Source organism: Sinohyriopsis cumingii, chromosome 6 (assembly GCF_028554795.1).
Source record: "Sinohyriopsis cumingii isolate HCF-2022 chromosome 6, ASM2855479v2, whole genome shotgun sequence".
In the NCBI taxonomy this organism is placed as follows: Eukaryota; Metazoa; Mollusca; class Bivalvia; order Unionida; family Unionidae; genus Sinohyriopsis; species Sinohyriopsis cumingii.
In genome coordinates, this window is record NC_142966.1 from 56,890,478 (window position 1) to 56,912,434 (window position 21,957).

At 39.1% G+C, this 21,957-nt stretch overlaps 1 protein-coding gene across 1 annotated transcript in view; it reads right to left on the reverse strand.

Moving 5' to 3' along the window:
- Window positions 1–21,957, reverse strand: part of LOC149797004 (uncharacterized) — a 76,896-nt gene that overhangs the window by 49,836 nt on the left and 5,103 nt on the right. The window contains exons 3-7 of the mRNA XM_089960692.1: window positions 18,979–19,085; window positions 18,475–18,582; window positions 15,947–16,117; window positions 15,224–15,342; window positions 11,666–11,780 (exon numbers count right to left, since the gene is read on the reverse strand). Of these exons, the coding sequence (XP_089816818.1) occupies window positions 11,666–11,780; window positions 15,224–15,342; window positions 15,947–16,117; window positions 18,475–18,582; window positions 18,979–19,085 (620 nt within the window). The remainder of the gene's footprint in view (window positions 1–11,665; window positions 11,781–15,223; window positions 15,343–15,946; window positions 16,118–18,474; window positions 18,583–18,978; window positions 19,086–21,957) is intronic.

Genomic DNA, 21,957 nt, shown 5'->3' on the forward strand with positions numbered 1-21,957 from the left:
TTTTTTTCGTAGGTGTGGAGAAGCTTTGGACAGGACAGATAACATGTCCCCATGTTTGAATAAACGAGGAGGCAGTCCTTTCCTTTTCTTTCCTTGGGGTTGTTTAGAAGAGGGATGTCTTCTGAAGGGTGACATCTTTGAGTCTTCAGCACCAAAAACACTGATACCCCTACTCGGTCACAGGCCTTCGTTATACTGGAACGCGTCGCCACTGGTTGTCTTTACGGCATATCAATTTCAGGACAGGCATGACACGTCGTGCAGGGGTACGTAATGGACTAAATCGAGCCAGTTCTTGCTTGGACAAATCCAGTAAACTTTGCAACATGCCCGATCTTTCTTGAACTTTGATTTTGGGAGAAGGTACTTTGCGAGCAGCGGCCACTGCCACTAAATTGGAGGGTCCTGCCACTGGGGAAGTTCTTGGGGTTATCAACGGAGAAGTTCTTGGTGTAATCAACGTCTCCAAATACTCTTCAGATCTTGGTGACATCAACGGGGAAGTGAATGAACCTGAGGCTACCGGAGACGCGGTCACCGCCTTTGCAGGTCGTGGTTTGCGAGTGTAAGGTTGCGTTCTGGCCGAAGTGCCTCTCTTGCGACTAGTTTTCTTCTGTGGACATTTCTTTTTCTGGGGACTTTTTCTGTTTTTTTTCTGGGGGCTTTTCTTTTTCCGGGGTGGTGACTGGTAAGAGGAGGGTCCCGCCACTGGAGAAGTTCTTGGAGACACGGGTCTCCTTGGGGACTTGGCCTTGGCACCGTGGTTCTTTTTCTTCTTCTTGGAGCTTCGTTTGACTTTTTTCTTGGGGAAAAGTTTGGGAGCATTAGGATCCCATCTTAAGAGAGAGCGAATGATGACCCCTCCAAGACTACATCTCCCTCCAGGTTTCAAAATGATTTGTTTTTTGGTTTGAGTGTCGATGCGAGGATCGGCCAGTTGGGTCAAAGCGACTTTGTTTTGCTCAAAAAAGCGTTTGGTTTGATGAGGAATCTGAATGATCCCTTGTAGTAATTGACGTGCTGTCACCGTGAACCATCGTAAGACTTCTTTGAGACTAGCTCCTAAGACACGAGCCCGTATTTGTGGATTTTTTTCTCGACTGATGCCATACAAGGCATGAATCAATTTGACGGGAAGATGCGACTGAAGAGACGTCATGTTCAAACTGTGTGTGAGACAGACGAAAAGTGTCTGAGGTTTTATAGATTTTTTTGTGGAGTGAAGTTAAGTCGAGGACTGAGACGTGTACAGGACAGGCCCTCCGTCCTGGCACCAGTGGTGAAACAAGTGGGTACGAAATCGCAAATCATCGGGGGTCGTAGGTTTCAAATCGACGAGTAAATAAGCGTGTGGAGTTTGAGTGGCATCGTCGTACACCTGAGTCAGCCAAGGCGTTCCTAACTGTTTGGCTAAGACTTGCACTTGCGATTTATCTCGAGGGCTTTTAAACAAGACCACATAATGCGCATTGAGACTGATGGTGCGATGGGCTTTACTTTGTTGAAACAAATTTTGGGTGATGTAAACGACACTGGCATTACGGTGATGCCCTTTGCGCGTAAACCACAGTTTAATTTCTTCTTCGTCTTCTCCTAACATGTCGTCAAAAATGACCAAATGGCTTTGACGGGAGTCAGAGACGATGCCGTCATCTTCTTTAGGAATGCCTTCCACAAACACGATGGAATCGCTTTGACTTTCTCGCAAGAGGCTGTACGCCGATTGCCACGCTTTGTAACATCACACGATGCGTTGAGGTGGTCGATCGATCAAATGATGTTTATGTTCGATCAAACGTTTGAAGAATTCGGTTTTGCCTGAACCGCTAGGTCCAGCAATGAGCATGTTAAAGGGATGGCGAAGATACAAAGCCTCCCAACTGGCACGATCTAAGTGTTCGTCGATGACTTTGACAGTGGAGGAAGAGGGAGCAGAGGTAGCCATAGTGTCAGGAATATCACTTGTGACACGAAAACAGACAAGACAAGAGTTTATATACTTTTTTCAGGACACGTTTATTGAATGTTTTAAACTTGAATACGAAAGACAAAAATACATAAAAGCCAAAGGCTTAAGTACAACGATAAAAGGCACATGAAAACCATTAACGTGGAATAAAAACAAGTGTCTGTACAACATGTTTTGGGTAAGGTTCCGACCAGTTCTATAGGGGGTAAGGTCACACAAGTGTCCTCCCGAAAGGGTCTTTCAGGCATGTCCACGATAGTCCTGTCCTGGGTGACGAGTTCTTCTTCTTCTTCTGGCACTGTCACTAACACAAGTTGAAAAGTAACTTTTTTCCTTGAACAACTCTCGTGCATACTGGGCCACTTCTTGGGTCCAAGCCTCAAAACCCCTCTTTTTCCAGTCACGGACATCTATCCAGTGGGGGTGTAAGTCACAAGCTACACACACATCGTCATACACGTCTTCGGTAGCTAAAAGTTGACGAATCTTTTTTTCCTGTTGAGGTCGAGAAGTATCCAGATGAAAACGCAAGGCTTTGAGCAAAAGGAGTCTTTCGTGACCATTTAGGGACATTTGGGTGGTAAGTACTGATGGTAAAGAGTCCACAAGGAATCGGCTGGCAAACGAAATCTCAGAAAACAAGTCACTAAGACACACACTATGCGTCGTCCCAAATTGATTGGATACAGTTCTTGTAATAATTGATGGTAATGATCCACGGTTTGAATATGGTCATTGAGTTCCTTCCACGGAATCTGTTCAATCACTTGTGACATAAGCCGTGGCATGAATTCCTGTTTTTATACTCTCTTTTTTTTTCGGAAGCAATACATGTACATTCTACCCAGACATCTTCGTTCTCCAGAAGGAAATCTAGAATACTGTAACCTTCGATTAGAAGTTTTCTCTTCCTCTAAGTAGATTCCACGTAAAATATGTTGGTAATCCTTTAACCAGTCTTCCTCAATGCGTTGCTCTAGGTGAATCTCGAAGTAACCAAAATGATGAACATTTTGTTCATTCACTAACTCACTAACAAGGTCTGACCACTGAAACAATTTCTGACGAATCAGTTCTATTATACCATTCAGGTACCAGTGGTTAAAGATCTGGTGACGTAACGGATGCAATTGTTCTTTACGTTTGACTTGCATTTTGACCAGCTCTCGGTAAATGCGTACTCTCAACTCCTCAGGCAAGCCCAAAATGTTCTCTTGTAAAGTATCCATAAGTATATACACTATTTTTGGAATCACTGGGTGGTGGCCAATCGCCTCGTTTACCTTTGTGACTGATGTAATATCCACTCATAATCAGTCTTCTTATACTTTGGAAAAGAGCATAATTTAAAAACGGTTGAATGACTTTGTGTTTGCGTTTCACTTGTATTTTGACCAGTTCTCGGTAAATAATTTCTCTCAACTCCACAGGCAAACCGCGAATGTTCTCTAGCAAAGTATCCATGAATAGGTCAGTCAGAATTTACAATCTTCTCCTAGAGCAAAAGTAATCCACATAGTAAGTAATTTCTGACCACTGCCATTCAGGGTAACGTCCAAGAATCTCATTGAACTCTTTTGATGTAAACAGTCTAGAGTGATATAATAGGACGAATGCACACTTCACCCAGAGAAATCTAACACACTGGTTGACTTTTTTCACTTTCCTCTTGTGAATTTCTCGGCACAAAAGTTCTACAGTCACCCATTGAGATTTCACTCTGGCAAACCCCTGCCAAACTTCCTTGTAAATCTTCTCTTGCAGTTCTTTAGGTAATGATTCAATATCGTTTTTGAAATGAAGTTTAAATACTGGCCTCGGTGATGTCCAACATTTGACTCCTAGCCAATCTTGTTTCTTCTTCTTCAACGACATAGTAAGTTACTTTAATGTCTCGGTCCCACTAAGGGTAAGTAATGACAATTCGGTGAAAAAACGAGCATGTTCTAGGTAGGCATAATCTTGTGGTTCCCAGTGGTGAAGTGACACACCGCAACTGAAGCACTTGACTTTATCCCCTTCGCCCAAGTAGGAAAATCCGGCTCTGCCTAATTCTTCGGGGGTCGGTCCTCCCAGATACTTAGACCATTTTCCTTTGAACGATTGAAGACGATTTTCAAAGTCGCAGTATTCCGACAAACGCACAGGAAACGAATATTCGTCTTTCACAGGTTCGTTTCGATGAGGGTTGGGTGACATGGACAGGAGTTTGCTCAGGGCTGGATGACATCCGTAGGGAGGTAGACGTGAAGGTGGACATTCACCTTTAAAACGAAACCCAGTAAAATGTCCAAGAGGACGAGCGGCATCGCTTTCGCATCCCTCAGGTTTGACACGCACAGCATCACTTTCCATGATAGGGATAGTGAGAACAAAGTTCCCATGATGCTTTACGGCATCGCTAAGGTCACAGTGTACAGCATCGTTCCCATCGTAAGGCTCACAATCGCATTCCACTTCAGAGCCCCAAACTTGAATTGTGCCTTTCTGAACTTGTTTTGTGTTTCTCTGAAAGTATTCATCTTGTTCGCTTGCTCTTGGTAGTCACAATGAACTATCGATCTTGCCTAGGGTTCCTTTTTATATACAGACCAATACCGACGTTTCCATACGGTAAGGTGAAATGACTGGGAAGTCGCACTCGCTTCTGGTACACGATTTGATAGACTTTTTCCAGGGATCGACTGACGATGTGGTGAGTGGGTAAACGTACAATCTTGTTGAGTTGGTGAGTGGTCACTTTAAAGTGTTCGTCCTCTCCAGATTGCAAGGCTTCTTTCAATACCCCAAAGTTGACCACACGACTGGTACGATAATTCAGAGTCAATCCTTTCACTTTGCACGTCGTGTGCACTTCTCCTTGTTTGTCTCTGTATTCGTAGCCGTAATTGTTTGGACCGGCACTGACGAAACTAAGAATCTTGTCGTCGGGGTGCTCGTCTGTCCAGGCTCCTAAACGGTCTCCTTCGATGTCAGGGTGCTGTTGACTCAGGTGATGGATGTAAATGCAACTGTCCGTGTCAAAGTACAGGACACGTTCCCCTATCAGTTCTAAAGCTTCGTACAATTTTAAGCGAGCATGGGCTGTCACGTAAGCCGCAATGATGACATTTCCAAAGGGGTCGTCTTGTACAAAGTTCAGATCTTCTTCGTAATTGACCAAGATCAAATTTTCGCGAACGACGTCCACGTGTTTCATGAATTTGGTTTTGTCGTGAATCATCTGGAAGTAGCGGGAAGGTTCGGTCAAATATTCCGTCTTGGGTAAACACGGGCGTTGTGCCATTTTGCCCCACAAGCAATTTAACATCACTTTGGCAAACGATCGCCTGCCTTCGTTTTTCTAGATGTGATCTAAAGTGATGCCTTCTTGTTCCCGGTATTTCTCTTTGAATTTTATTTGGTCTTCGTAAGTGTGACACCAGGAAAGATAGCCGCTGGCTTCTTGCTTTAGTTTCAAAAAGGCATCCACGTACTCTGCGAAAATGCCTTTCTGAGTGGGGTCACCCTTGTGGTATTGTTGTGTCTTGGGAAAGTGACAAATTTCGTACACTTCTAACAGTTGGTATCCCATGTCCAGAGCTTTGAACAATTCTACGCTGACCCACGTCCCCGTCAAGGCACGTTCTTCCTGGGTGTGATGACAAGGTTGATCTTGCTTGCACGTTTCGGCACAAATATGGCACAAAGGAAACATCAGTTTGCCTTGACAATGGTGAGGTAAGACGGGATGGTATAGGTTCGTGGGAGACAAAACTTTGCATTTGATCAAGCCTTCGTATTGTCGAATGTTTTTCAGGTCGATGTGTTCGGTGAACAATTGTGGGTGCCCTGTAGGAAAGCGACAATATTTGCACACGTAGGGATACAGCGAACACACGTCCAAGTATTTGATTTCTTCTCCTTTCTCTTCGTCAGCTTGGTAAAGCAAACAGGTGGCATTGGTCTTTCCTCTGTACAAACTATCCCTCGGGTTCAGGGGGTCCATGAACTGGTAACTTTCCACGACACGTTTAAACTCGGGATCGGTTTTCAAACGGTGATCGTATTCGTGTTCCCACATTTCCATCACTTGGTATCCTTCCTGTTCTAACTTTAGGCGTCGCTGACAAGTGTCCTCGTACAAGTCTTCCATGGTTCGTTGTAAAAACTGATTTTTAGTGCCACGGTCAGGGTAACAGACGGGACATCCGTGAAATAAACAACCGTTAAACTCGTAAACGATCTTGGGGTTTTCTAAGTCCCAACCATCCACCGAATGCGTTCCGATGGTCTTTTCGCCCCCTCCTTTGCTGGCATGCTGAATCCACTTGTCTTCCTTGTCGCACAAGTAATGTAACCAGCGTAGGGCTTTGACCGAGTATTGACGTTTGACATAGTTGGTCGTTCGAGGACTGATGACAGCCACAGTGTTTTCAGGCATGAATCGTTGGCGGTACACTAAGGAACACGCTTTGGCAATGGTGCAAGCTTCTTTCAAAGGATCGACCCCTCCGTGTTCCATGAACAGTTCTCGAAATTTTCCACAGCATCGCCGTAAAATGTCCACGTCGGAACGACAATACTTTAACATTTCTTCCTGAAAGTCGAAAGTGTCGGAGGCGTAAGCCTGGTACCAAGCGTAGAAAGCTTCTCGTTGTTTGGTACGCATGTTGTCGGGGTCGTAATAGTGAGCCTCAGGCAAATGAGGTAGAACGGCATGTTGATTGGCTTCCGTATTGAAAAAGTGTGGAAAGTACCCTTTAGCCATTTCTGTCATTCCAAACGTTTTAGGCATTCGACTCAAAGGCATGGCCAAGTAAATCATCGAATCTTTAAACTGCACTTGTCCCACTTGCATGAAAATGATTTTGGCTCCGTTCAAAGTCACTTTAGGACGCTTGGTGCCATGTTCCGTATAATATCTGAGAAGAAACTGTCCATCGTATCCGGAGAAATTGTGAGCCATCACCGTGGCATGGCGATGACAGTTACCATAACTTTCGATGTCCTCTTGGCTCCACGTTTCGTCGATGGGGTCTAAGACCCATCGAGCGAGATCGGCTAGCGTCTTTGGTCCCCGAAAGATTTTTTCACGTACGCCAGGAATCTTGCTGCAGTGAGGGCAATAAATGAAGATAGGTTCTATACACTTCTCGCACGCTCGATGAGCCACGCAGAAATTAGGAATGTGAATGCCGGTCTCTTGCATGCATTCGAAATCGAAAAAGATGAAATTGCCTTTCTTCTTGTGTCCATCCTCTTTATATGGTTGGGATTGGTATTTTTGCACGTAGCATTGGTGTTCCAAGTCCACGATGTGGTGACAAATGTGACATTTTTTCTTTCCTGAACATATGTGTGCCTTGGTACTATTGGTACGTATGCCTTGTCCACACGTAGGGCACAATCTCAGGAGCTAACAAGCACATTTCTGCTGTGAACCTTGCGTCTTCAGATGTTGGTAACAGGTAGGGCTGACAAACGTGCGCAGACAATTTGAACAATGCACTGGTTCTTGCCCTTCGCTCAGACAGGGTGGAGAGGCCAAACATACTGAGCATTTCAATCCACAATGCTTGTGTTGTTCTCGATTATTATAACCATAGTCACATTTCTCACAATAATAAACATATCCCAGGAATCCAGTGATACTGGTAATGGTATCGAAATGTTCATCATGATAATAGGCATGAATGTATTTTCCGTCCTTAAAGTCTTGTCCTCGAAACAACAGAGGTCCGCGCACTTCTTGAGGGTGCACTTTCAAGGTGTAGCGTGGAGCTAGGACATCTTGCAATTTTTGCATTTCAGAAATGCCACAGGGTGTGCCTTTGGGTAAGCCCGCTTGTTGCAACAGGAGTTCTGCTTCACTTCGTTGTTTGGCTCGGTCCGATTTTCGAATGTTCTCCCAGGCTCTTTTCCATTCTGCCGTGTCGTTTTTGTTGGCATAGATTCGTCCCACCACGATAGCCCTGGCTAAACACATCTGATCTTGAGGGTTGTGAATTCGGACGAGACTTGTTTTGGTGCTGCGAAGCTCGTCCACCAATAAGATCTTTTTGCGTCCAGTCCCTTGAGGAGGAGAGACGTGGGTCATGTCTAGTGTGGCTTTTCCATCGGTGATGTCAAACTGGTCATTGGATTGTTGTACGTGTTGAATTTTGTCCATGACTTTGGAAGCGGTCAATTCTGCAGGGGTGCTAAACACAATCCAAACAGGGGATTTCAAGCCGTCGTGTTGTATGGAAAGTCTCAAGCGATCGTCTTCTTTGGGTTGACATTGTGGCTTGAGTGTGGTGAGTAAAGAATCCCACACCCCGGTGATGAACCCTTCTGCTTTCTCTAACGGTACTTGTGACTTGAAATCTTTAAACTTTACCGTGTATTTGTAAGCCGTGGTTCTAAATTTTCTAGAGGAGCGCTTTTCCGTCTCTCGAATGGAATAGTATTTTTCAGGGTTAACTAAGGGTGGTGAACTTTCTTATGAGGGTTTGGATTCTGGTTCACTCATGTCCTCTTCAAAATCACTGGCATGAATTTGTGCCAAGACTTCAGCTCTGGTACGAGGCGATAGATCACGTTTCTGCCTCTTACTTTCTTCTTCTTTCTTCTCAAATGAATTGGATCGTTTCATCTTGAGTGAAAAACGTCAAATGACTCAAGTTTAAACACCATGGACTTATTTATAGTCATGGCAGACCAGCGTATATAAAAGGGTGTTTGTCTTGTCCTTTCACTATTCGTTTCACTCTCAAACCGAACACAACGATGGAAGAGACTACCCAGATGGAACGTTTCATCAGAGCTTTGCGAGGGGTCATTTGAAAATTCTCTTCAGACCAGCCGACGGACTACTCTCCTTCCTTTCGAGATAAAAGTGGAGATACTTGCTATATCTGTCAGAAGAAAGGGCATTGGTCTTCAGAGTGTCCAGACCGTCAAAATAGAAAAAAAGGGGTTAGAAAAGACAAAAGTCAAGATACCTGTTATTATTGTCAAGAGAAAGGACATTCGTCTCCAGATTGCCCTAAGAAACAAGAGGAGCAAGAAGAGAGGGATTCTGGAGAGGAAGAAGAAGAGGAAGAAGGTAGACAATTATATTTACAAGAGGCAAAGAAAAAGAAACAGGAGAAGAAAAGAAGAAGGGGAGAAGGGAAGAAAATGAGGAGGAAGAGGAGGAAAAGACTGTGACGGTGAAGAAATTGAAAAAACAGAGGGAGTAAACAAAGAAACAGAAGAAATCTATGAACTTTTTAAAGTGCTCTGTTGTGAATTGTGAATTGGATTGTAAACTATTTATAAAAGAATAAATTAGGTATAAAAAGGTAAGTGTCTTTGAGTTTTGATTTTAAATAAGAAGCTACACTCACGCACTCAAATACACGTACTATAAGGGTAAAATGTTTTGTTTTTTTTTAGTTATTGGCAATTGAAAGTCTATCTCTTTTCGAGAGAAGTGGGTGGCCCTGAAAAGGGCCTTTGGTTTTTGGTGTAGGGGTGAGTTTAAGCAATCAACTTTAACTGCCTTAAGCCTTTGCCACGGCCGAGGCCTACTTCTGATGATGATGATTGGGTTGAAATCACTAAGGGTGGTACGGTAGGCTTAGTCACAGGGTTGGCGTGTTTAGCTCGGGAAGGTCGTATTCTCTTCGGTCGTGATAAAGAAGTGTGATACATTTGTTTCAGACTTCTTAACTCCGCTAAAATGTCTAACAGTACCGTGACCGTTTGATTTTCACCCTCTTGTTTCTTTGCTGCTGCTTCTTGTTGTTGTTGTTGTTGTTTTCTTACCTCTTCTTGCTGTTGTTGCTGTAAAAGAAAAGCTCGTTCCGCTTCCTTTTGTCTTTGTATAAATTTCTCCAATTCTTCTTTCTGTCTCTGTCTAAAATTCTCCACGTGTGGTAATGAAGGTAACGAAGGTTCCGGAACAAATTCTTGCGAGGTAAGAAAATCCACAAAATCCCAATTCACCTCTTCTGAAAGTAAGTCCGGGTTCCCTTGGGTGGTCTCCACTGCTGGTGCACCCCAATGGATCGTTTTCTTAGTTTCCGTCATGTTGAATAACTGTCGCATGGATTGACAGCGCACAGGCACTAGCGAATCTATATACACCACGTGACGTCACAGACTGTTCTCTTCGGATTGGATGCTAGCTGACTGAATTTTGTAATTTGGATTTGGTCAATGAACTCAATCCATTTCAATCCTTCCTCTAGCTATAAATAAGCGCAGTTCACTGCATTGATTTACCTGTTCTCGTCGCCTCAGCATGTGGACTGACGTTGAATCTTCCACCCTTGTGTTAACAATGATGTTCAGGACGGACATACCGATGTATGTCCGATCCGAATGGACAGTTGTCCATAGGGCCGCCAGCATGTTAAGGGCATATATAAACCCAAAGGCTCTTTTCAGGGCCACCCACATTTCTCGAAAAGAGATCGACTTTCAATTGCCATCCCCATTTTTTTAATTTTTTTATTTAAAAAAAAAAAAAATAAAGACCCATCAGGTCGGGACCGTATTAAAATAGGGTCCCGACCCTGTTCCATTTCCCCTAGTCCCTAGACAGGCCCAAACTCTATTCCCATGTTAAATTCCCCTTGTCCCTAGAATTGCTTTTTATCTCCCATGTTAAATTTCCCTTGTCGCTCAACAGGCCCAAAATATATTCCCATGTTAATTTCCCATTGTCGCTAAAGTGGCCCAGGGGTTTTCTCCATGTTAAATTCCCCTTGTCGCTAGAGTGGCCCAGGGTTTTTCTCCATGTTAAATTTCCCTTGTCGCTAGAGTGGCCCAAGGGGTTCTGTAATGCTAATTCCCATTGTCGCTAGGGTGGCCCCATTCACTACTACCGACGTTCAATCTTCAACCCTTGTATCTTCGATGATGTTCAGGACGGACATACCGATGTATGCCCGATCCAAGTGGACAGTTATCCACAGGACAGACGCCAGTCTGTGGATGCGGTGCCCTTTATGTTAATATATCTTAATATTAACATAAAACCCAAAGGCCCTTTTCAGGGCCACTCATAGGTCTCGAAAAGATCTTGACTTTCAATTGCCTAGCCCATTTTTTTAATTTTTTTTTGTTTAAAAATAAAAAAAAATAGAGACCCTCCCTGTTTCAATTTCCCATGTTAATTTCAATTGTCCCTAGACAGACCCAAACTATAGTTCCATGTTAAATTCCCCTTGTCCCTAGACAGACCCACACTATAGTCCCATGTTCAATTCCCATTGTCCCTAGAGTGACCCAGCAATATCACCCATGTTAAATTTACATAGTCCCAAGAGTGACCCAGGGATGTTTTTAATGGTAATTCCCATTGTCCCTAGGGTGACCCCATTCACTACTCACGAAGCATGATAAATTACAAAATGGAAAGTATAAGCTTTTTCTTGAGGTAGATACATTTGTTTGTTTTAATAACTAAGAAGACCTTTATATTTGAGTAATGATGAAAATGAAAACGCATTTATATTCAATAGCCGCTTGCATTACTAGAAAGAAAGACAGATACTCATACGAACCACCAGATGATCTTTTTATCCGATAATCTCAACATCTTTCAACCTACACTCCTGCGCAACATCACCCTCATTGTGATCATCTTCACGATCGATTCAGCAACCACTATCCTTATCTTTAATATCTGATAACATGATAATTCATATCATAATACGATTTTAATCAATCAAAATAGCTTACCGTAAGGCCTCCATACCATCGCTTGACCTGTGTTCACGAAGGTCGTATTTTGAGATGCCGCACACTCTTTCGCTTTTGCAGTCAGGTACACTATGTTGGTGAATTCTTCCAAAACCTAAAACATTCATTACTCATAATAGTTTTAATATTGTGATTGCATGAAAGGACTGTACATATACAGACAGAAAGAAAGAAACGGAGTGAGGAGACATTTCCATGTGATGAATTTTCTTTTTACCTTTGCATCATAAAAGAAAAAAAGCCAGTCATATGAAGTCATACAACTCTTCAATCAATTTTATGTAACATATCCGTCCTTCAGCACCAAGCCATTGTGGAGCGAAAATCATGAACCTTTGCTTTGAATATTTTATACACATGATCAAACTATTATAATAAATTACCTCCTGGCTTCAAACGATTTACAGTAGAGATCTCAAATACGCGCCCGCGGACCGCGTGCGGCCCGCCAAGCCGTATCTTGTGGTCTGCAAAATGATTGGCGTTACAAGGATTCATGAGAGACAACAAATGTGGTGCAGCCCTTGGGCCATCAAAAAAGCCCTCATGCGGCTCTCGGAGTGGTTCGAGTTTGAGACCCATGATTTACATTATCTTCTGAGTAGCGGTACCTTTGTGTTTAGCGTGCCGAGTTCACAACCAATAGGTTGCGGGTTAGAATCCAGTCCAAATCAGCTTTAGGCGGCCGTAGTGGTTCATCTTTGGATATGACGTTTGAATTACCTTGCCAAGGCACTATGTAGTCTTTTATATGCTGGTTTGCCATTAACAACGACCAATCAAACAGTCTTCTTTGTTTGACGAAAGATGTTTAAGCATGACAGGAGTAGACATTAAGCTATATTCTCGAGTAGTAATCAGAATATGTTCCGGGCATTTAATTTATTAAATGACAGATTTACGTTTTAAAGCCCGCCTGAATGATTGGCTACTACACCGTTATGGGGACTGGTTATGAAATGTTAGCATTCGTGAAATATGATCATAATGGGAACTAGGATAACGATGTAAAATATGAATTTAACTTTGCGCATAAACAATGTCTGATTGAACTTTTGATATGCTTTTCCTTTTCAATCAAATGATGAATAGTTGTATCTACTTAGTGTATATCTAAAAGTCTGAAAAAGTATATTTACACTGTGGGTCTAATTTATACGTTTGAGACATAATTTTCCGAACATCTGACTATAATTTCTTTCATTTTGATGTACACCAATAGCAAAGGCAGCAAATTCAATTGCGCAAAAATAAAGCGAACAAAAGTATTAAAACTTAATCAAATAAGTTCAATACAATGGATTTTAAAACTGTTTTCCTGGCTCGTATAAGCCATCCTAACAAAAACAAATGCAGCCAGACTCTATTTTATCATAATATTAAAACCAAACACCGCTACTTATATATGAGAATAAGATAGTACTAAGCAATATATTAAGTAAATATATGTGAAAACGTCATTCATTTCAGCATATTAATATCATATGATACTAGCGAATAAATGATTGCTAAAAACAACTACTTGGTTTGTAATGGTTTACATCGTTTCTGATTGAAACACGTGTGTACTCATATAACGGCACTTTTAAATTACCTTGGAAACCGTGGTTATTCAGCAATAACTCGGCAAGAAATTTAGATCATTCAACTTAACCATACGTTTTAGATATTAAAAGTATAATTTTGTTTCTCTGTAAACAAGAGTCACAGAAGCAACCTTTCAAACTTGTAAATGAGAACTTCGTGAACAATGTACAGCGATTCCAATACCCTGAAAGTGTTACAAATATACCACCATTACAACACCATGAAAGTATTATAAAATCGCAGATAACATAAATTGCTGCCGTCATTGCGATAAGTTCAAAGACGTTTGAAACAAAACGGTAAAATCAACATTTCATTTATAAACAAGATCCTTGAATTCATCTTCCCACTCCACAAGCTAGTTGTTAACTGTATTTTTAATGATAGTTAACACCACTTATATCTAACACATAATAAAGCCTAACTTACTAGTATAGCTTATACCTACGAATACTTAACCCTTTTATACATAATACCGGTTATTACCTAATCAACTAATACTCTTTGACTGCTGTAGTCGTCATTGATAGATAGATAGACAGACAGACAGACAGACAGTTAGATAGATAGATAGACAGTGAGACAGACAGACAGACAGACAGATAGATAGATAGATAGATAGATAGATAGATAGATAGATAGATAGATAGACAGTAAGACAGACAGACAGACAGACAGATAGATAGATAGATAGATAAATAGATAGATAGATAGATATGATTAACATTGTAATCTTGATATCACATAACTTGAACGTCAATAACATTTTAGCAAGCTATAGCTCGCACAATTTTCTATAATCTAAGGCGGTCTATTATTTAGTGTTTTACAGATTTCAAAATGTATACATAGTTTCACAAATAAATGTTTCTTTCTTCCAATAACTCAACCTCTTTTTTTTTCTTTTTTTTATGTCATTTACCTTACAAACCCTATCATAATTTTGTGATCTTTTCTAAAGAAACTTCATACACTGATGACGATCATTTGATTGAATATTTAGGCCATAAAGCACATAATCTATTCATGGAACAAGTTTCAAGCATAAGGCTTCGGTAGATCTAGTTATAATTTTTGCATTCAGTGTCATCTCTAACGAATGTTCACTATATATTAGACATACAATGTGTGTGATTAAAGCTTTTATAAGAACATAGGTAATAATCTTTTGTAAAGCAATGGTAATATGCATAAAGACGGACCATCGTCATAGCTTTGAACAAAAAGGGTGAGTGAGGAACATACAGTAAAGAAATAGAGAATATTTGCTTGAAACGAGTGAACAACGCATATATTTCATCGAGTGGATGAATTTTTCACCCACGAGATGAAATGTGTCCCTTATTCACTCGTTCAAGCAAATATTCTTTTTACTTTATGCTCACATAAGTTGGCTACCTAAAGTTTGTGACACAGTGAATTAGCAGATTTCTTACGGTAATGTCAGCTGTTTACAGTACATGTTCTGCTGTGCTATGTGTACCTGCGCACAAAATTAGTTCCACATCACATTGATAAACTTTAACTGCTATTTCCAGAATAACAAACGACAAATTTCAAGGATAACAGACAGGGATTATTAATAATGACAATGACATGTACATAAGGAAAACGTAGTTCACTGACAGAAAATGAAAGGGAGGTAAGTATATTCTGACCCAAAAAAGTAGTTCCTGTTGTGAAAAAATATTATGTTTTCACTACAGTAAAATATCGATATTATTTTAATTAGAAAATCAAGTAGTTCACTGCTTAGCATAAAATAAAATAGTTTATTTCATCCCCGTAAACGTTCTTGTAATTTATATAACAGCTGTGTTCGTCATATTACATGTGAGAAAATTAGTTTCCAGACGCGAGTCAAGCAATGCCTAAGCTGATAAAAATACAGGTTAACTAAGTATGTAACAATCATATTTGGTTCTTGTTTGAAGTATGGTAAATACATACAATACACGTGAAACGGTAGTAGTTAATTTCGTCAGGCGTAGTTGAATCACTGTTGTAGACTGTCAGGTAGGAAACAGATCCATTTGTTATGTAATACACACAATCCAGTATTCCTTCTCCTGCAAGAATAAATGTAGAATCCATACTTTTAATGTGAGGCAGGACAAGATTAAATAAGTAGTCCCATCTAGACAGTATGTTTCGTACATTTATGTTTTATAATTCAATATTATGATTGGAAATGAAAAGGCACCATAACCTTCGTTTTGACTCAGATTAGCAGAATGGGTAAAGGAGCAACTCTTGAAATTGGGGCATGACCTAAATTCGTGCGGACATATTCTCTTAAATTCATATCTCTAAATAAAATATCCTTCCAAATGAGTACGAATCGACTTCTTATTTCCTAAAATAATTTAGCAAAACTATTAAAATTCGATCATGATAACGACATCTGTGAATTAATATTCTTATTTGGAATTCTTTGGATTTGTATTGCAATGTGAAAACCTACACTCAGAATATATATCCAACTTCAATGAAAGAAATGTGAGCCCGCAAAACAAAACACAAATGGTATTGTATATAAAAGTAACACATTTTGCAATACGTTATTGCAAGTAGCAATACACGTCCATAGTCCGTTAAAATCAAAATCTTTTCGCCCAAACCAGGCATGTGTGACTCATCATCAAGCACATAATAAGACAAAGGATTACTCACGGGAATACATGATTGGCGTGCTGCATACATTGTAATTGAAGACTATTTCCTGCCGTGTTGTACAGACAGTCACACTTGTCGTGTTATACATTGTATCCTTGCAAGAGTCATTGTAGGAGTAAGTACCATATATGCTTGACGGACACATAATGAAGGCATCACTTTCACTGCCTGCAAACATAATCAATAAAACGTTGTACATCTTGCTCAAGGTTTTCAAAGATGTTTGACTCTAAATATATTTTCATAACCTTTTCACGTGTAATTGCATTCCAACATTTCCCACTATCATGCTGAATGGATTTTGAAGGATAAATAAGCTAGTAAGTTTATTCAGGAATGGAAATCGTTATATTTCTTTTTGCCATACTTTTTCACAATCAAATTTTATTTCAATAATCAAATGACTTAAAATGGCATGTGTTGACGATGAATAAAGTTATATACAACATTAAATTTTAGACAAATCTATATAATTCCGAAAATTCTCTGTTCCCGTCTTTATGTAGCTCCCATTATGAAATTATTATTCATTAGGTGTATTGTTATATAGGGCGATTAGAGGAAGTGATGGTATTTTATTTTATCAGACAATATTATGATAAAACTAGAAAGATAGAAAATGAAAAATAAAAGTTACTGTTGAAATACATTCGGATTTAAATACATGCTTTATGCCCTAAATCAACGTTATTTTAAACAGTTCTGTAACTTTAACCTTTCAAGCACTCTCAGAATTGTAATTAGGGTTTCAGCCAAACAAGTGTCTTTGTAAGTGCCAAAATATAGGATATATAAATGTAAAACGGAATACGTCTTTCAAAACATTGCAAAATCTAGCTTTTCTATAACGTGTGGAATTTTGGCGATTAGCCACCTACCACTATTAACTATGAGTCGATAAAACGACCCTCAGTTTATAAGCGGCACTCTAAAACAATGAAAACAATCCTTTGCAATTTTTCTGTATATTATTGCTTTAGTTGAACTTGTCAGTCATACAGTCAAGTTTTGTGAACAAGTGCTATCTTTAAAGGGATAAGACCTTTATTCATTCTCCATATATATTGACGTTAACGTTTGAGAAACTAGCCTGTGTACTAGATGACTCGGTACACAACATACGAACTTCTTTAATGATCTTAGTAAGAACATTCTCGACAATCAAAAGTGTGTGCTTTGCGGCATTTTCTGGAGATAAATGACTTTAAACCGGATGCTAGCAATAGCCACTATAAGAATAATATCATTGTATCCTGCTGTTAACATCTAAATTACGTACGTGTATAGGCAGGATTTACGTAGAAGTTGAATGTATTAAAAGAGGTCTCAGATAATGAAACATGAATATTCCAGGCTGATATTACACTTAATGACCTGATCAATAAGCATTATGCTCAGTATCCAATGTTCCTCGACTTGGAGGCGGGTAACTGCCCAACTATTAGTTACTTGTCTGATTCATACAATGCATAGAAAGAAACACCTTCATTTAACCAAACATGATAAAGAAAAAAATATTTCGAACGAGAGAAGCCCCGATTAGCTTTCTCGGGAAACAATCTATATTATTATACCACATAGCTTTTTATTTATTCCCTCCTATAGCTACTGAGACTCCTAAGACCGTAATTGCAGATGCTCTGATGCCCAGATAACTGAGTTCACCATTAGAATCACCATACAGAAAATCATTGTGTATGCATTGTTTTATACGTAATCGATGCCACGAAAGTTGATATCTGTTATACTTAAATACTGCTTATAATCTTGACCTTTGGGGGATCTACCAGCCGAAAGTACTACAAAGATAATAAAATGTCCAGATTATTCCTAAATTATTAATACCATACTTAACATTTTCTAATTGCCAACCATCTTTTCTGAAAACCACCATCTTTGCATTTTGGCGTTGACTTTATGGCTTCAAGAATCACAATACAGGTTAAAGTCAACGTCTACCTAAGAGTATATTACAGTGTCATCACCATGTAAAACATAAATATAATTTTAAACTCTCTGCATCTTTTCATCTAAACTATTCTTCTGAATACATTATGTATATCACTAATGGGAAAAGAGATAAATAATTACCTTGCATTCCAATAGAGAAACAAAAAATGCTTTACCAGCACAAAATTGTATTATTTAAATATGTTGTAATCGTAGAGCCAAAAGTGTTATAACCATCAATAAACCATACAATAATGTCTTCCTTCTAATTGCGATATGCGAATTGATCAAATATATCATATACACTTTTCGCATTTTGTTAAAGCAGCTTACGCTAAGATTTTTGTATTACCTTCGTCTGTCCGCTTCGCAAGCCAATTGTTTAAGAGTCTAGAAAACAATTTACACAGTGTACTAATCATGAAATATCTCTGTAATTTTCAACTTCACCTACCCTTTTACGTAAAGGAAGAACTATGCATTAGGAAACAACCGCTATGAAACCAACCATTAAATCTTTGAACATTAATGATAGAGAAACGCATGATCCAGGTATGATGACAAATAAAATATACCATTTTTCAGCATTACATGATGTGCGTAGGATGCATTGTAGTCGCTGCTGTCACAAATCCGTTCGTATGCGTTATTAGCCGTGAGCATATCTCCGTTTGTATCCGGGGCTGCAAGAAGCAAAATCGTATTAGTTGTATAGCAATCGTTTGATGCTAAAATCTGTATTGATGCTTATAAGTATATTTAATGAATTTACGTTCAGCAAGTTTTGAAAATCATCAAGATAAGAGAGAGCGAGAGAACAACTTTATAAGTATTAGATGAATCTTAACAAAGAAACATTTCATCGACCACGTTGTGCATATTATTTTAAGCATCAAAAAATGGCATTGTACAAACAAATTCAATAAATTTTATATTTGTGTTTCTTACATTACCTTGTTGCTCTTTGCTATAAAAATTAATTTTAATTGTTTTCGATTAGCATATGCAAAATAAAGTAAATTTCTCGAAATAACTGACTAACAAGCAAAACGTATTTCATTTCAGATACATCATCATACCTTTGGCAATGTAATAAACAAACTTTGCAGATGATATCTCTCTCAAGTCTACGCATGTACGCAGCGTTACAAAAGAGCCTTTGAAAATCTCATACATGGATGTGGATCTGAAACATGGATTAAGATTCCTTACAGTGGTCTTGTCCCAACAACAGCAAGCTTAACTTTGTTTTATGTGATATCCATCGAAATTTCATGAAATTGACCTGTTTTAGAATAACTAAGAAAACATTTAAAATTTCTTCAGTAAGCATTTTTGTTAACCCCAATGAAAAATTATCAGCTTTCAACTCAACCTGCGCTGATTACATACAGTACAAAAAAGAAAGATTTTGTGAAATGTTAGTTCCCGCTTTGTACCCCGAATTACCATCGGCTTGCTCGCCACATCAAACCTTTTGAGATATATACGAAGTGAGAAAGCCGGAAAGATGGCAAGAGAAGCAATACTCTGTTTGATGTGGAATGCTATAATTCAGGAATTTTGTGAGAACTTTAATGTCAACTCTGACAAATCCTTAGGACCTAACCTTTCTTGCTGGAACATGTGCTTGTGTTAGCACATTCCTTTGAATAATATACATTATTTCACATCATCGCAGACACTGATATGCGATCATACACGCCTTCAATTATTGTCACATTTTGCTTAGTTTTACAAAACTCCATAACAACATGTATAGTCCGCAAGATCTGGGTACCATAAGAGTACAGTAAAAAAAATTAATTATCTTGTCCATCATCATCTTCATTCCGAATGTGCGCTTGAGGTTGAACAAATCTATAATAAATCTGATGTTTGCAATATTATCTATGTACTCAATATCATCTGTAATAGAGTTGATGCTTCGGATAGCAACTAACTATGTTGTGTATCCATTCCATCAACTTTTACGTGAATAAAATGATCCTGACCTTTTTATATACCATGGAAAATATCTTCAGATATTGAACGCCCCTTGTACGTAATATAGCAGTACAATATATGTATGGACATAAATGCTCTACAGATTGGGAGAAAAAAATCATCGTCATTATCCACATTGCTATAATTAGTAGTAGTAGTAGTAGCAGTAGTAGTAGTAGTACTATTAGTAGCAGCAGTAGTAGTAGTCGTCGTCGTTGTTGTTGTGATTGTTGTTGTAGTATTCCGTTGTCTCACTACACTTTTTATGGCATTTCCATCTGGTCTTATATGCGGAATCGGACCACTTCCCGTACCCTTAGATATCAAGAAACTTCTGCAGTATTTCAACTGGCCTGAGGAATGCTAGGTTCTCCAGTTGGTCTGCATTTTAATATTGAGTCATCAATCTGTCTCTCGCTAGCGAATTACAGCTCCCAGTGTTTCAAACACAATTGTTATGGTGTCTGTGTTTTCCTTTCCTCTTTACTTTCTCAAGCCAGGTCACAATACTTTGTTGCTCTTCATTGTTCCTTTATTAGGCCACATACTACCATTTTTAATAATTAGGTCGGTTTCCTAACTGTATTAGCCAGTAATGTTTCCGGCCTATTATGTTGTTACGGTTGTTGGTCTGGATATTCAAATCCAACTGGACTGTTGTTGGTTTTTTTGTTATTCTCAGCTAGGCCGCTTTGCATTGTTGTCGTATTTGAACTCATGGCTCTATTTATCAGATAACAGCCAGTGTGCGGCTTACGTTTTATGTTGTGCCTAAGTTTCTATTCACACTGGATTAAAAGGATATATTAACTGATCAGTAGACTAATTAGTTTCATCATTACGTATGCACGCTGTTCATTATAAATATAACGTCTGGATTTCGTACTACCGATATCACCGGTGTTAACCAAGACTCCCTGGTCCTCGGATGCCACTGCCAATTCTTGCATTTCTTGCTGTGTGTTCTCCCATTTCAAGCCATCTCCATATGCCTTTACCAACTCCAATCTGAATTTCACTATATGGCTCCTCTCTCTCTCTCTCTCTCTCTCTCTCTCTCAAACTCTCTCTCTCTCTCAAACTCTCTCTCAAACTCTCCACCTACACTAAGGCAACGAATGCTTCATCAGTTTTATGATGTACTTTCCTAGGCTCTTTGTTTCTGACTCAACAGTCATCAACGCTTATGACGCATCTTCTGTGTTATAGACTGTCCACATCAGCTCTTGGGTGTAGTGTATCAAGATAGGTCATTAGGTTCATAATCAGTGTGCACATGTCTTATATGTCTTTCTTATCCAATCCACGATGCCACCTGATGATTTCGATGGTTCAAGTATTAATCGCTGCAACTGAGCAATAATTTTGGTTGTACTCATCATCTATGTCGTGTGCTGTCTGCCACAAGAACTTCTTATTTTCACTAGTATTATTTTTCTTTCTGTTGTTATTAATGTTGAATTGTTGATGTTGATATTAGTGTGGTTTGTTGCTAAGGCTGCTTTTCTTTAAGTTGTTATTTGATCTGTTTCAGTTATTTTTGTTGTGATAATCTAACACGCTAAATACTATGACTGATGTTGTGAACGCTCTATGTGAGTACTCCACATACATTATCTATGCAAATAACTGTTTGGTCAGAGATTAGAGGCTTCAGATAGACTGTATTCTTACTCAAAAGTATATATGCAAAACACGAAGTGCTGAATAACTCAAGATTAATAGAATCTATGTTAGGGTTTGTCTTGGTGCAAACACCGACATAGATTTTTTTGTCACCCAATTTTTTCAAACTAAATTAAAATAACCCTGCACCCATGCAATTTAGTTAGCAAGTTCAAAAACGGTATTCAGAAGGTACTATTATCGCTTCTCACTCTGTATAAAGGTTATCATGTCTTGTATTCTTTTATGAAAATCTGAATAATTATCCCAGCAGAATATACCTATATATTAGAAAAGAAAAATAAATCAAGAAAAAGTTGGAATTGTAATGTGTTAGAAGTATGCGCGATTTTTTCAAATAGAAAATTACTAATTTCTAATTTCAGGAAATTTTCTATTTCGTGATT